Source organism: Dromaius novaehollandiae, chromosome 27 (genome assembly GCF_036370855.1).
Source record: "Dromaius novaehollandiae isolate bDroNov1 chromosome 27, bDroNov1.hap1, whole genome shotgun sequence".
Lineage (NCBI taxonomy): Eukaryota > Metazoa > Chordata > Aves > Casuariiformes > Dromaiidae > Dromaius > Dromaius novaehollandiae.
In genome coordinates this window covers 1,519,255-1,531,620 of record NC_088124.1, presented here as the reverse complement: position 1 = coordinate 1,531,620, position 12,366 = coordinate 1,519,255, and the positions used below count along the sequence as shown (strand labels likewise).

Sequence of the window (12,366 nt, the reverse complement as noted above, 5' to 3'; positions counted from 1 at the left end):
AGCGCTTTCCCTGTGTTGGTCGCTGAAGTATGGAGATGTACAACTTCAGGAAGTTTTACAGACTCTCAGACTGGGAGATTTTGCCAAAGATGACTGATTACCAGTGGCACGGGCTCTCTACTGCGGTAGGCAGTGTTTGCCGCAGATGCTCATATGCACGTGCTTGGAAGCGTTCAGGAAAGGAGACTAGTGTTGAAACTAGATTATCAGAAGCTCCTGTGTTTCATGGAAAAACTCATCTGTTCTTGTTTGTCTCTGCAGCATTAACAGGGGACTGTGATTTCTTTTTCTGCATCATTTACCTTGGGGGGGGGGGGGGGCGGTTTCTCTCCACAGTGTGTCCTTTTTTTTGCCTCTGGCTTAGGTTCGCTAATAAACAGGTTTGCTTTTATATTCCTATATACCAGCTTGTATATCCAGGCTTGCTGTTGCCCCATTTTGAATCTCCCCTTGTATTAGTATTTTATTATCACTCCTTTTGGCCGGAGATGTTGATCAGCATTTGAGATCTGTGTTGCACTGACCTGATTAAAAGAGTTAACAAAGAAAATAGGTGTTTTCTTGAATTCAGGAAGACTCAAGCAGGAGCCAGATTCGTTTGCTTCCCAACTTCTTTCTAGCTAATGCACCACCAAAAAGCTCATCGCACTCTCATGGCAGTACACACAGTGCCCTACAACAGTACACACTCTGCCCTACTGGGACCTATAAACTTCTGCAGTGGTTTTGTTGACTCTCACATACGCATCTCTAACGATTTCTATTCTGCTGCTTGTGTTTGCAACCAAAACTGGGAAAAATCTGATCTTCTGCTTTGTGTGCTTTGGAATTGGCATGGTGGCTGCTCTGATTTCATCTGTTTCTCAAAGAAAGCTTGCAAAAAATGCAGCACAGGAGACCATTTCTTTAAAGATGTGCATGGACTGTGTGATATTTGCTGCCTGAATTCATAGGATGACATAGGTGCTGCACTTTAATAAGCAATCTCTTCCCTTGAAAATGTAATTGAAAACTTTGTGGACTGTTTCCAGACTGCCTCATACCTTGTTTGCTGTCTCTCCTCTTCAACTTGCTGCGATCTGTATTTTTTTCTCCTTTGGCGCAGGCCTTGTGTTGTTCTCCCTCTACCATTTAGACCAGCCTTGCTTTGTGTCTGCATCGGACCTGCCATCTCATTTCAGCTCATTTGCTTTCTCTCTCCTCTTCTATTTAGCACACTATAGTGTTTTAAAATTCAGCTTGTAAGCAAAGTGAAGCATCACCTAAAATTGTAAAATCTGTCTTTACTCAAAAGGAAAAAAAAAAGAAAACCTTTAACAAGTAGAGCAAAACGTGCCTGGATTGCTAGCAGGTGAGGTGTCAGCTGTTTGCATGTGAAATGTTTACAGTGCAGCCGCCTTCTTGTTTCAACAGCAAAAGGCTGTAGCTGCTTACTCTGAGAAACCAGCTATGTCACTATGCAGTGGCACTGCTGATTTGTATCGGAAAATTCAGTTATCTCATACTCGTAAAATGGCTTTGGGTAAGCTCCGAGTGGCGGGGAATTGCGTAAATGGAAGCCAAAAGTTGGCAGTCGATAAAGACTGCAGCACGAACTGAGCCATTCTGACTTGCAAAATGTACTCGCCTGAAGAGCAGGTCGCTGCTACAGGTTGGATGCCCAAAATTGCTAATAATGTTTGAAAATGTGCCTATCTTTTATATATGAAAAGGAGAGAGCAGGGAAAGAAGTCTGTAAGGGTGAAGGGGAAAGAGATGCAAAATGATTTTTCCCTTGATGTCTCCATGCATGCTGCATCCATACACTCAGCTTCCTGCATGCAAAGCTGTAGTGAGATGCTGAAACAAGGGAAATCCTGCAGACTTACTGTGCTCCTGTAAACCTGCCAGTTCTGACCCTACCACAAAGCCTGTCTTGTGGCTCATCATAGGTATGCCCGGGCTATTATGTTTAGTAGCTGATCTGTTCTCCATGGATTCATCTACCCTCTTTTTGAAACTATTTTTAAAATCTGTTTTGTCCCCTCTCGCATCCTGTGGCAGCGAGTTCCATAATTTGTGCTGTGTGCAAGAGTTCTTCGGCTGCTCTACGCGTGAGCTCATGTTGCTCACACATCCCAGAAGTGTTCCTGAACAAGCAGGACGTGGCCCACTGCTGTATGTGCTGTTGTGTGAACTGAATTCCTCCTCAGGCAAAGACAGTTTTTATCATCTTACCCCCTTTTATTCCCCTTTGCATGTAGATAGCTTCACACTGCTGTATTCTCCTTGCTGAATCCTGCAATCCTCCAAAGTGCTGGACTTGGACATGCCACTGATTCAAAGCTGCTGCAGTAAACTGTCCACCTTGCTTAGCTACAAATTTAGTTACTTTGTGGTTTAGGTTTTTTTGTTTTGTTTTGTTTTTTTACTACTACTCTGAAGTTAATTTGCAGTATATTTTGCAAATGTGTTCTTCCCGTAGGTGGCTTATTACTTCTGGATGCTGTGCAAATAGCAGCTATTCTACATGTGTTGAAAGCTGTAGAAAATGTTTATTGTTTCTTTTATGTGCGATTACCTGGGTAGCCCATATGCACTGTACAAAGGGGAGCAGAAGAGGACCACTTGTCTGCAAAATTAGGAGTTGCACAGCTTTCACTCATCAAACAGCAGCTTTTTCATTCATGAAACAGCAAATTCTTGGGAGGCAATCACCTCTCTGAATTTTAGATGATCCCAGCATTGGCATATCCATCACAGCTAGTGTTTCTGTCTGGATAATCAATGGAAAGAAATGAGCTCTTCTGCCATGCACTCACAGGATCTGTGCTAGAGGCTCTCTCTGAAGGTGATGAATTGCACCCTGGAAGTGCAGTTAAGTGAGTCTAGCCAGCTCTGATGTAGACATCTCCATTGTAGCCAGCTCCTAGAGTGTGATTCATCTCCCCTACAATTAGAAGTCTGCAGTGCAGGCATCTCTGTCACAGATGATCCTTCACACTCTTCTTATACTCTTTGCAGATCTCAGCACTCGATCAGGGGAGTGCAGGCCAGGTCTGATCAAATATACCCAACCATTTCAGGTGAGGAGAGTCTCAGGTGTGCTCTGCTGACAGTCAGTGGTCTGTAGTGGACAGCTGGGAAGAGTCCAAGAACAAATTAAGCATGTTCCAGGTTTTTCTCCTGTCGCTTGGCTAATTATTCTTTGAACCTATCTAGGTCTTTGATACTCCATTATCCTGGAGCAGTGATAAACCTATAAGACCGTTTCACTTTAGACACCCTCACTCGTGTATTGTGAGACAGTGTTGGTAATCATTCCCCATTAACGAGACTGAACAGTCCAGTCTAATTAATCTTGCTTCAGATGGAAGCCACTCCACCAATATGGAAATCAGACTTACTGCTCTGTGGTCTATCACTGCTGGAGAACTGTTTAAAAATTGTGTTTTATTTCCTGTTTTCAATTCTGCTGGTACCAAAGCCACTTTAGTGGGAGTTAATACTGCAGTTAAGTCAATCATTTCACATCTGAGCTTCAGAAATTTGGGGGAAATAGAAATGAGTCCTGGTGAATTGTTACTGTTTGGTTTGTTGACTTGTTCTAAAATGTCTTCTGCTGAAACTTCAGATTGACTCTGTTCCTGTAGCTTGTCTCACACAGAGAAATTCCCAAGTGAGAACATATCTTTAAGTTCCTCCACTCTGAGTACCAGTGCAGAGAGTTGGGTTTATATATTCTCATACAAATAATTCTTTTGAAGCCTCCTAGGTTTGAAGAAATCTAGTGGTGTTCAGCCTCCGTATTTCAACTGTCTGTCTTTTAGTATTAAGGGATTCAATTTCCTCTAATGTGTTTGGAGGTCATTTCTTTAATATATTCCTTAACTCTTTTAAAGGTATTTTGTCTTTGTGAGATGCATGTAGTTCAGTTGGTTTCTATTATAACAGATTTATTATTGATGAAGACCGCATATTGCAGAAATATGATCATGAATATAATGACAGGATGGACGGTGTGAGGAAGATGCCTGTGCAGGACTTTTGTTCTTGAGATCTTAATGTGAATGAGTTTTTTTTTTTTTTTTTAAATGATGCAATAAGACATGGAATGGTACAAATAATATACTAAATGATTACTCCTATCATAATAGAACATGTTCAACACTAAAGTGTTTATTTAGAGACTGTCTGGAGAATATAATTTGAGCATTTGGGTATCTCACACTCATAGGAAAGTTGTCCCTAAACAGAAGAAGAAAGTAGTCTTGATAGATGAAGCTAAAATGACTTTTGTGCATGTGAAAGAGAATAACATTTCTGCTCTAGAGCTTGCAGAGACAGGTAGGCAAAGCACTTGTTTCTGTTTTAACCTATTCTGCCCCCCCCCCCCCCCCGCTTTTTTTTATTAGGTCATATCTGACTCCGGTGCGGGATGAGGAAGCAGAATCCCTGAGGAAGGCACGATCCAGGCAGGCCCGACAGACTCGCAGGTCTACACAGGTAAAAAGAAGGAATTCCTCATGTTCATGTGCAGGATAAAGAGGCAATGTTTCTTTTGCTCTTATGTTACTACAGAGTTACAGCTACCTCTAGGTCAGACTGAGAACAACTTGGATAGCTGATTCTGACAGCTCTCTAGATGTTGCATCTGAGAAACTTAACTTTTTCCATCTGTTCACAGTGTTTCCCCACTGCATCGAAAGACTGAAAGCATTCTTAAACAATTTAATCTATTGCTTAGGACCAGGAGATTTTCTACCATTGAAATGTTGGAGAGATTCTGGCAAAAGTTCCTGTGAACAGTTATTTCAAAATACTTCTCCAAATATACATGGGCTAGAAGTCAAAGTTCTCATTTTTGCAGTTTATCTGCCCTTAAGTGTGTAGTTTGATCATGTATATTTGGGCTGCATTGAGGCAGTGATTGCATAAGTTTACTGAGAAGTGTGTTAAAGTCAACCAAATCCTTTTCTTTGTGTTAGCTTAAAGCTGAGGCCCAGAAGCGTTAGCCTGGCCAGATATTAGTATGCTAGACATTGTGAACTTGGTACCTGACCTGAAAGACTTGAAATCTAATTGCACAAAGAAGAAATTTCTCTCTCTTATCTTCTCTCTAGGGTGTGACACTTACAGACCTTCAGGAAGCAGAGCGAACCTTCAGCCGGTCTCGGGCAGAACGGCAAGCTCAGGAGCAGCAAAGTGAGAAACCTGAGAGCACGGAGCCTACTGAAGACAACAGTGAGAGGCAGGAGACCCGGCCACGGTGGAGCAGAAGTACAGATGAGGAGGTGATCCTCCTGGCCTTACTTCTCATTGTTTCACACTTGATGAAGTCATTTAGGATAGCTGAGAAATTCCTTGGGGAATCTCAGTTTATTTTAGGTGGGGGGGGACAGACTTGCTGGAGAGGGAATAGTGCAGGAGTACTACTCACTTTGGCAATCTACATGAGGATTGTGGACAGGTAGTTGTTAGAGGTCAGCTAGTCCTTTGCTCCCCACTTAGAATATCACTATTTTATCTCTTGCCAGAAAATGAAACTTTGTAAGTCACAGATAATTCTATCTAATAATAGATCTGTGGCCTGAATCCATCTTTGTTGTATGGACTGGACTGAGGCTTTGTGTTAACATTTTCCACTGATATTCTGCGTGTAACTGGAAAGCTAGAGAGACCACTTTTTTCCCCTGCCACCACTCTCTCTATTTATTTTTTTTAACTCTAAATTATTTGTTTCTATCAGATAACTTGTTTGTCCTGTTATTGGTGGTAGGGACAAACAGACTAATACCACATTAGTGATGGGAAGGTGCTCTCACTTTGTGTCTATACAATGTTTTTTACATTCACCCCAGTCTGATGGAATGAACTGTACCTGATCTGGCGAGTGGAGGTCATCACTTCCAGCAACAGTGAAGAAAATGCAGTCTAAAAGATTTTGTCCATTATCCAGTTACCTGCAATCCCACATCCTTTAGTTCCTCTTCATTCTACTAACTTTTTGTCATGGCTGTTTGTTTATAGACTGTCTATCGGCGATTAAGGTGCCCAGTACAAACAGACAAACCTACAACACCTGTATCTCCCTCCACATCAGCACCTCTCCTTTATACAAGTTCTTACCTGACTCGAACAAATAAGTATCTAGGTCTTGACTCTGTGAATCCAGCAGACTTCAGAGCTGCAGCCACGGAGATGGAGAAAAATGGTACGTATCCAGCAGAATGAAGAACAATCCAAAAGTATCAGGTCAGGGATTTTCATTAGTTTTAGAACTTTCAGTATGTACAGACAGACACAGTAAAGTTTACTTGTTATTATGAGGGGAGTGGTACAAGATGTTATTTGTTTAAATGGAATTCCTAACCTAGGATACCAACCCAGAGCACTACACAGCATATCCCATGTAAACAGAGAGAGGTAGAAGGATGTTTTCCCTTTTGGGTAACTTCCTGAGATAGTAGTCTGGGGAGCTTTTAGATCTTGGAGCTGAAGGGAGTGATTCCACTAGTACAGCCTGTCCTCAGAATAAAACTAAGCTAGGATGATCTGGGGAGAGCTGACAGCTAGGGTAATATCTCTCTGGGCTGTGATGAGGGGAAGTGTGTGGGTAGCTAGATGTAATGGGGCACTGGGATTCCATTTTATTTCATTTAGTAGCTATGGGGTAATACAACGCAAGCCAGGATGACCTTGATCAGCTTGAAAAGAACCCCGGTGCCTTAGCAAAAGCACAGATGTAAATCGCTGAAACCAAAGCAGTCTTTCTTTGCTTGACTAGAGTGTGAAGATCAAGATTTAGACGACAGATCTCCAAACAAACAGTCAATCCGAGAGAGGCGGCGGCCAAAAGAGAGGCGAAGAGGCACTGGCATCATTTTCTCAACAAAAGATGTGAGTTTTAATTTCTTAAAGAAGAGAAACTCATTCTGTTATATTCAGGGTGAATTTCAGGGTGAATTGCAAGATTCAGGTTTTTTTCCAGGAGTCATTTGATTTCTCATTAATCCTTCCCTCTCCAGCAGTATTTCAGACTGGCACTTCCAAAAGAATCACTTCCCTGTTTGGCCCATGTAAAATCAAAACAGCAGGCTTTGGGAGGCCTGTTTTTGAACCACAAATCAGTGCGATTCTTGCAGAATTCTGAAATAGCCCACATGGGAGAAGAGAGATTAGAAGTCTAGTTTCTTTGGAAGAAGGTGGTCATGAGCCACTGGAAGTATTTTCAAATTCCTTTTGAGCCCAGATCTGGCTGCCCTTTAGCCCCCTCCCACCTTGAGAAAGGAAAGACAATGAAGTCTGGATCCCCTGTGTAGCATCAGAGAACATACTCAGCATATAATGCGGAAGAGCTGTGTGTCTCATAGTCATTTCTCTTTAGTTCTGGTTTCAAGGGGATTTCTCCAGTCTGAGAGAAGAAAGCCAGTCCTTCCAACCTTAATTAGAGAATCAAGTAGGAAACTAGATCACCTTTTTCAGCAGGGCAATAAATACTATGAAATCATGGTTAAGAAGTGTGCAACAATTCTAGTCCAGCTATGGACATATAGGCTTCCTCCTGCACCTCAGAGGTGGAGGCTTCCTGCACAGTACTATGAAAACACCCAGTAGTCCAGCTGTGGATATGTTGAATCTTTGGAATTACAGATAAGTTGAACAGGGCTCTGCTGGAAATGTCAGAACTCCCATCAAAAGACTTGTTTCAAAAACACCCCCTTATAATTATTTTCAAACAATTCTTAATTTTTGCATATGGGTACCAGATCTGTTTTCTTGCTTATTTTTTTCTTTAGTTAAATGTTTTACGGCTTGTCCAGCTGTCTACAGGATTATTGTAACAACATTACTGGCTTCAGAGCAGGAGGAAAATCATTTCTCTTCTCAGAGTTTTTGTTTGTTTCCCCAGTTATCTCTATATGAAACCCTAGATACAACTTTTGCAATATCTTGAGTTCTATATGGAATCAGATGTGATGTCATGATAGTCTGCCATTGCTCCGTGAAATCCTAGAGCACAGCTATGGAGCTGTTTCAAAGAGGCAGTGGGAAGTATCTGCTGAAGTGCAAGCTGTCTGGCATGGCTATTCTTTCCTTCTGGAGTCTATTTGAAATGGAGAATATTCTTTGTAACTCAATATTATGTTGACATTTCAGACATGTGGTCATCTCAAGTGTTGAGGCATTTGTTTCCTAAGCAAGTTAAGGAATATTACTCTTTCTCCTAATGACCAAAGTCTAGTCTTCAGGAGCACTGGAGTCACAGTAGCCATCTCAAGAGAGTAGTTCTATTGCCAGGAGTAATCTTCTAAATGGCCACTGGGTTACCAAACCCGATCTGATAATCATCCAGTAGCAGCCAGACAGACATTTATTTTGACAGAATTTTTCTTAGCTTTAACATCCAAGAGAATCTGGAGGAAAGCACCCTACAAGTGGGCGTCATTTTGGGTGCTTATATTTAAAAAATAAATCTGCCGCCCTGCAACACTCCCAAACTCCAGACGTGCCACAATAAAAACTCCATTAGTAAGTAACTCCACCTATGGAAGTTTTCTCAACTGTACAGAACATCAGGAGATACTGATTTCCCCTTTGCTAGGTCTGGTTCTGCTCCCAAAGAGCATGAAGACCATTTGTGAAGCTTACTAAGATATGGGAAAAATCAGTGTGCTGTCAAACGCTTGCACCATTGACTCTGTTTAAGGTTGTTGCAAATAAGCTTCTGCAATATAGTTTTAACTACTTTGGGGAATATATTTGACATCTATGTTCTCTGTTGGCCTGGTCAGATAAGTGCTCTGAGCAAAATTCACTCCAGGTATCCTTCCTAAAGACTGTCCTCAAGCACCTAGCTATAAAAAGTGTCTCTCATGCATACTTTATTAGAAACTTTCTCAGATCGTAAGCAGTGCGTTATCTTGCTGTGATAAAAATTTTGTTAATCCCAAGGCTGCCTAGTTATATTGTTTTGTTTTCTTTTCATCCTAGGATGATGATGAAGTTGATGGAAATGAGGAAGCGAAGGAAACTCGGGTGAGTGAAGATGTATGTCTAAAAAGCTGGTGCTTTGCTCTCTTGAATGATGGTGGCAAGAGGTCTTCTATGGCTTCACTTTTGTTAAAACAAGAGGTTAAAGCTCCATTCAGAAGCTGAGTACAAGCCGGGAGGTAGTTCCGAGTAGCAGATTGCTTATTGAGTTTTGTTCTGAAAGATGCAGAACATAGGCTGGCCTAAGTTCAAAAGTTTGCTCTTTATGAACCACGTAGACAGTTCTCAAATCTGAAGGGACTGGAGCAGAAGCAGAGGTGAATGCGTTGCTGAGAGTGCTGTCAGAAGCTGCCATTTCTGGGGAGCGTGGCTGTCAGGTGTCCCGAAGAAAGTACATGACCTTGTACCTCAGAATTGTTCTGACGCTGTTATTTTGGACTGTATGTTTTGCATTTCCAAAATCTGTTCTCTTGTCTCCTCATATATTTGTTTCCTTTTGGGAAATTGTCTTGCCAAACAACACATCACATTTGTTTCCCTGTTCTTGCAATACTCCCATTATCCTTCTATTCTTTCCTTGGTAACAATTATCAAGTCCTTTCAAACTGATGTGGTTTCTTTTGTTTGTGTCTGTCTTTGTCCAAAGTACATTTAAGCCTGACAACATGACTTTGACAATGGATTTAAGCTAAATTCCCAAACTGTTAAAGCAGTGTGTGCAAAACCTGGGAAAAACAGCAATCTTAAGGTTGCACAGGGGTCAGCATGCTGCGTGATGTTAGATCTTGGACAGAAAATGTTAAGCTTAATAGTCGCTTTTTTGCATACTCTGCCGTGCTCTGGAGGGATTGAAGCATCATTTTATTGAAAAGCTAACTGGTTCTTTGCTCAAAGTTTTCAGTTATATTCTTTGGAGTACATTTTTGTTTTTCTTTTTGCAATACTGAGGCAAAATGGCACACAGTCACAGTTAGCCTTGCGGGGACCAGAGACTAGGGCTGCGACGGCTTGTGGTACATGCTCATCTTTCAGTGCCGGCCTTTGCCCTGCTAATGCTTACTTTGCAAATGGGAAATGTAGGATATTCCTTCTCACTGTGTATGTTAGAGAGGACGCATTACCTGTTTTAAGTAGCCAAGCTCTTTCCACAGGAGATCCTGTTCATGGTGTATACAACTTTGTCAAACCTTCCACTGAAGTGGCTGAAACTTTCATGCAGGGCATCACCCTTAAAATTGTTTGGAAATTTGTGCCAGTCAGTGAGACTGAAGGAAGGAAATGCATTTTGTAAAGTTTAAAAATAATAATAGGGACACCTTGTTTTCAGGAGCCGTTTTGAACTAGAGATTCCTTGGTGGGACTGTCTTGTTCTTCTGGGAAGTTGTCCCAGATTAGCTATATTAAGACCAAAGAATGCTGAGATTGCAGGTTTGGAGACTTCCTTGAGTCTAGTACTGAAATTGCTGAAAACTGTTGAGCACAGTCCTCACAGCTCTTATACATGGGTAAACTATTTAACAAGGACTCGGTATATGTTTCTGCCCAAAAATGCAGCATCACCCAGTCTTCTCTAGTTAATGATTTTGTCTTCCCCTGAATTAATAGCAAGGAATTGTCCTTTCTTACACTTCCCACAGTTTTCTTGTGGGTTCCCACCTAATGCACTGCAACTTCCCTGCAGTCCCCTTGGCCTCTGTGTGCATCCGTTTCGTGGCAGCAGTCCCCTGTTTTCTGCTTATGCACCTCACGTGTATTGGAGCCTGGTTTAGACTCTCCTTCTCTGTTGATGCTTTTTTTTTCCTTCCCTTTCTGCAATTTCTCTTGTTTTTATCCAGTTTCCAGTTCTTTTTCTTTACTGTTTGCCTCCAGGGTCAGGTATCTTGTCTTGGTCACTCTTCCTCAATTTATTTTGCAGTTCAGATCAGTGGGATTTCTGTCCTGCTGAGTGACCATCAGTTCAGCAAGAGTCGCTAAGCAGCTACTTGTTTGGAATCTAGAGCCAAGCAGGAAATACAATTAAAAATCATTCATCAATAACCAAGTTGCAGTTGTGTGCTGGCAGGTGCCTGCATCAGTGTTGTGAACTCAAACTCACTGAAATGTCCCAATTTATTTGCACAACTCCAAAGGCTCCCCTGGGTTCATGTGAGCAGATACATTTTTTCCCCTCTGTTTATATCTTGGCTAATATTAGGAAGATTTTCACAGGCACCAAAAAAGGCCGTACTTGAATTCCCGCTTCCAAAATGTGCAGCGCTGGAGTTCAGAAAGGAAAGGTAGATGCAGTTTTTGAAAAATGAGAAAATACATGCTGTTCTAATTCTCAGAAGTGGATGAATTATTTTGGCTGAAGCTTTTGAGCACCAGTGTGGGAAACCAGCCCAGATGCTTTGGCTGAGCTGTAGGCAACAGAGAGCAGTCCCGTAATAGGATGTGTCAGGCAACCTTCATGTGTTTTGCTACCAACTCCGCCTTCCTCCATGTGATGTAGACTGCTTGAATACGTTGTGGAAAGTTGGAAGGGTAGACAAAGTTTTATTGTGGAATAAATGTTCGAGGGAACAAGGGCTTGAGCTGGAAAAAGCCTCTGGGGAAGCAGCTTTAGGAGACTTTTTTGCATGGTTCCACTGGGAAGAATATATAAAGGAAAGAGCCTTTGTTCGGCTTGAGGAGAGCTGAGCTCAAACCAGAGATGAGAAAAGAGTTTGGCCTCAGTCTAGTCTCCATTACTCAGAACGTAAAAATTGCGAGAGCCTCAAAGATCACATTAGCATTACCAGGCTGAGTGGTGTGGATAGACTTGTATTAGGAATCCTTTCCTGTTCATTGCAAGCCAGTAATTGTGAAATATCGGTGAGAATTCAGGAGTTGCGGGATCAGAGTTTTAGCTGGACTATCTTTATAGTTTTATACGAATTAATGGCTCTAGTTTTGTAGCATTTGGAGGATAATGATGAAGACTTAAAGAGAATGATCCAGTGTCACATTCCGGAAAGGGTTTTCCTTATCCCTGGCTCTTCTGGTTTTGACTCGTAGCTGACTTCTACCATCCCTGTGACATAGCAGGAGAAATTGGATACAAATTTGGAGGAAAAGTGCGTTTTAAGTGATATACTGTGCCTAACAGAAATAGAAAAACACTTGTAATCATTTGAAGAATTTTATCTCCTTGCATTTCTCTCCAGTGGCATAAAAAAATGTGCCTCACCCATGTGGTGTTCAGTTTATCAAGGGCAGTTCAGATTTTGTAACACTTAGTTCTGTGCCTTATAATTGTGTGGATTATTGCAGCATCTTACAGAAAGGTTTAAATACAGTGGAACACACTGAGTGTCATTTTGTGGAGTAACAACTTTCTAGGCAATAAAAGTGTCAAAGAAAACATCTGTTTTT

General features: G+C 41.6%; 1 protein-coding gene across 2 annotated transcripts in view; it reads left to right on the top strand.

Annotated features, from left to right (window-relative positions):
- The window catches only part of PPP1R12B (protein phosphatase 1 regulatory subunit 12B), a 126,458-nt gene that overhangs the window by 71,748 nt on the left and 42,344 nt on the right, over positions 1-12,366 (top strand). For both annotated transcript variants that reach the window (XM_026101219.2, XM_026101221.2), the window contains 5 exons: positions 4,395-4,485; positions 5,103-5,273; positions 6,010-6,193; positions 6,767-6,879; positions 8,974-9,018. In XM_026101219.2, the coding sequence (XP_025957004.2) occupies positions 4,395-4,485; positions 5,103-5,273; positions 6,010-6,193; positions 6,767-6,879; positions 8,974-9,018 (604 nt within the window). The remainder of the gene's footprint in view (positions 1-4,394; positions 4,486-5,102; positions 5,274-6,009; positions 6,194-6,766; positions 6,880-8,973; positions 9,019-12,366) is intronic.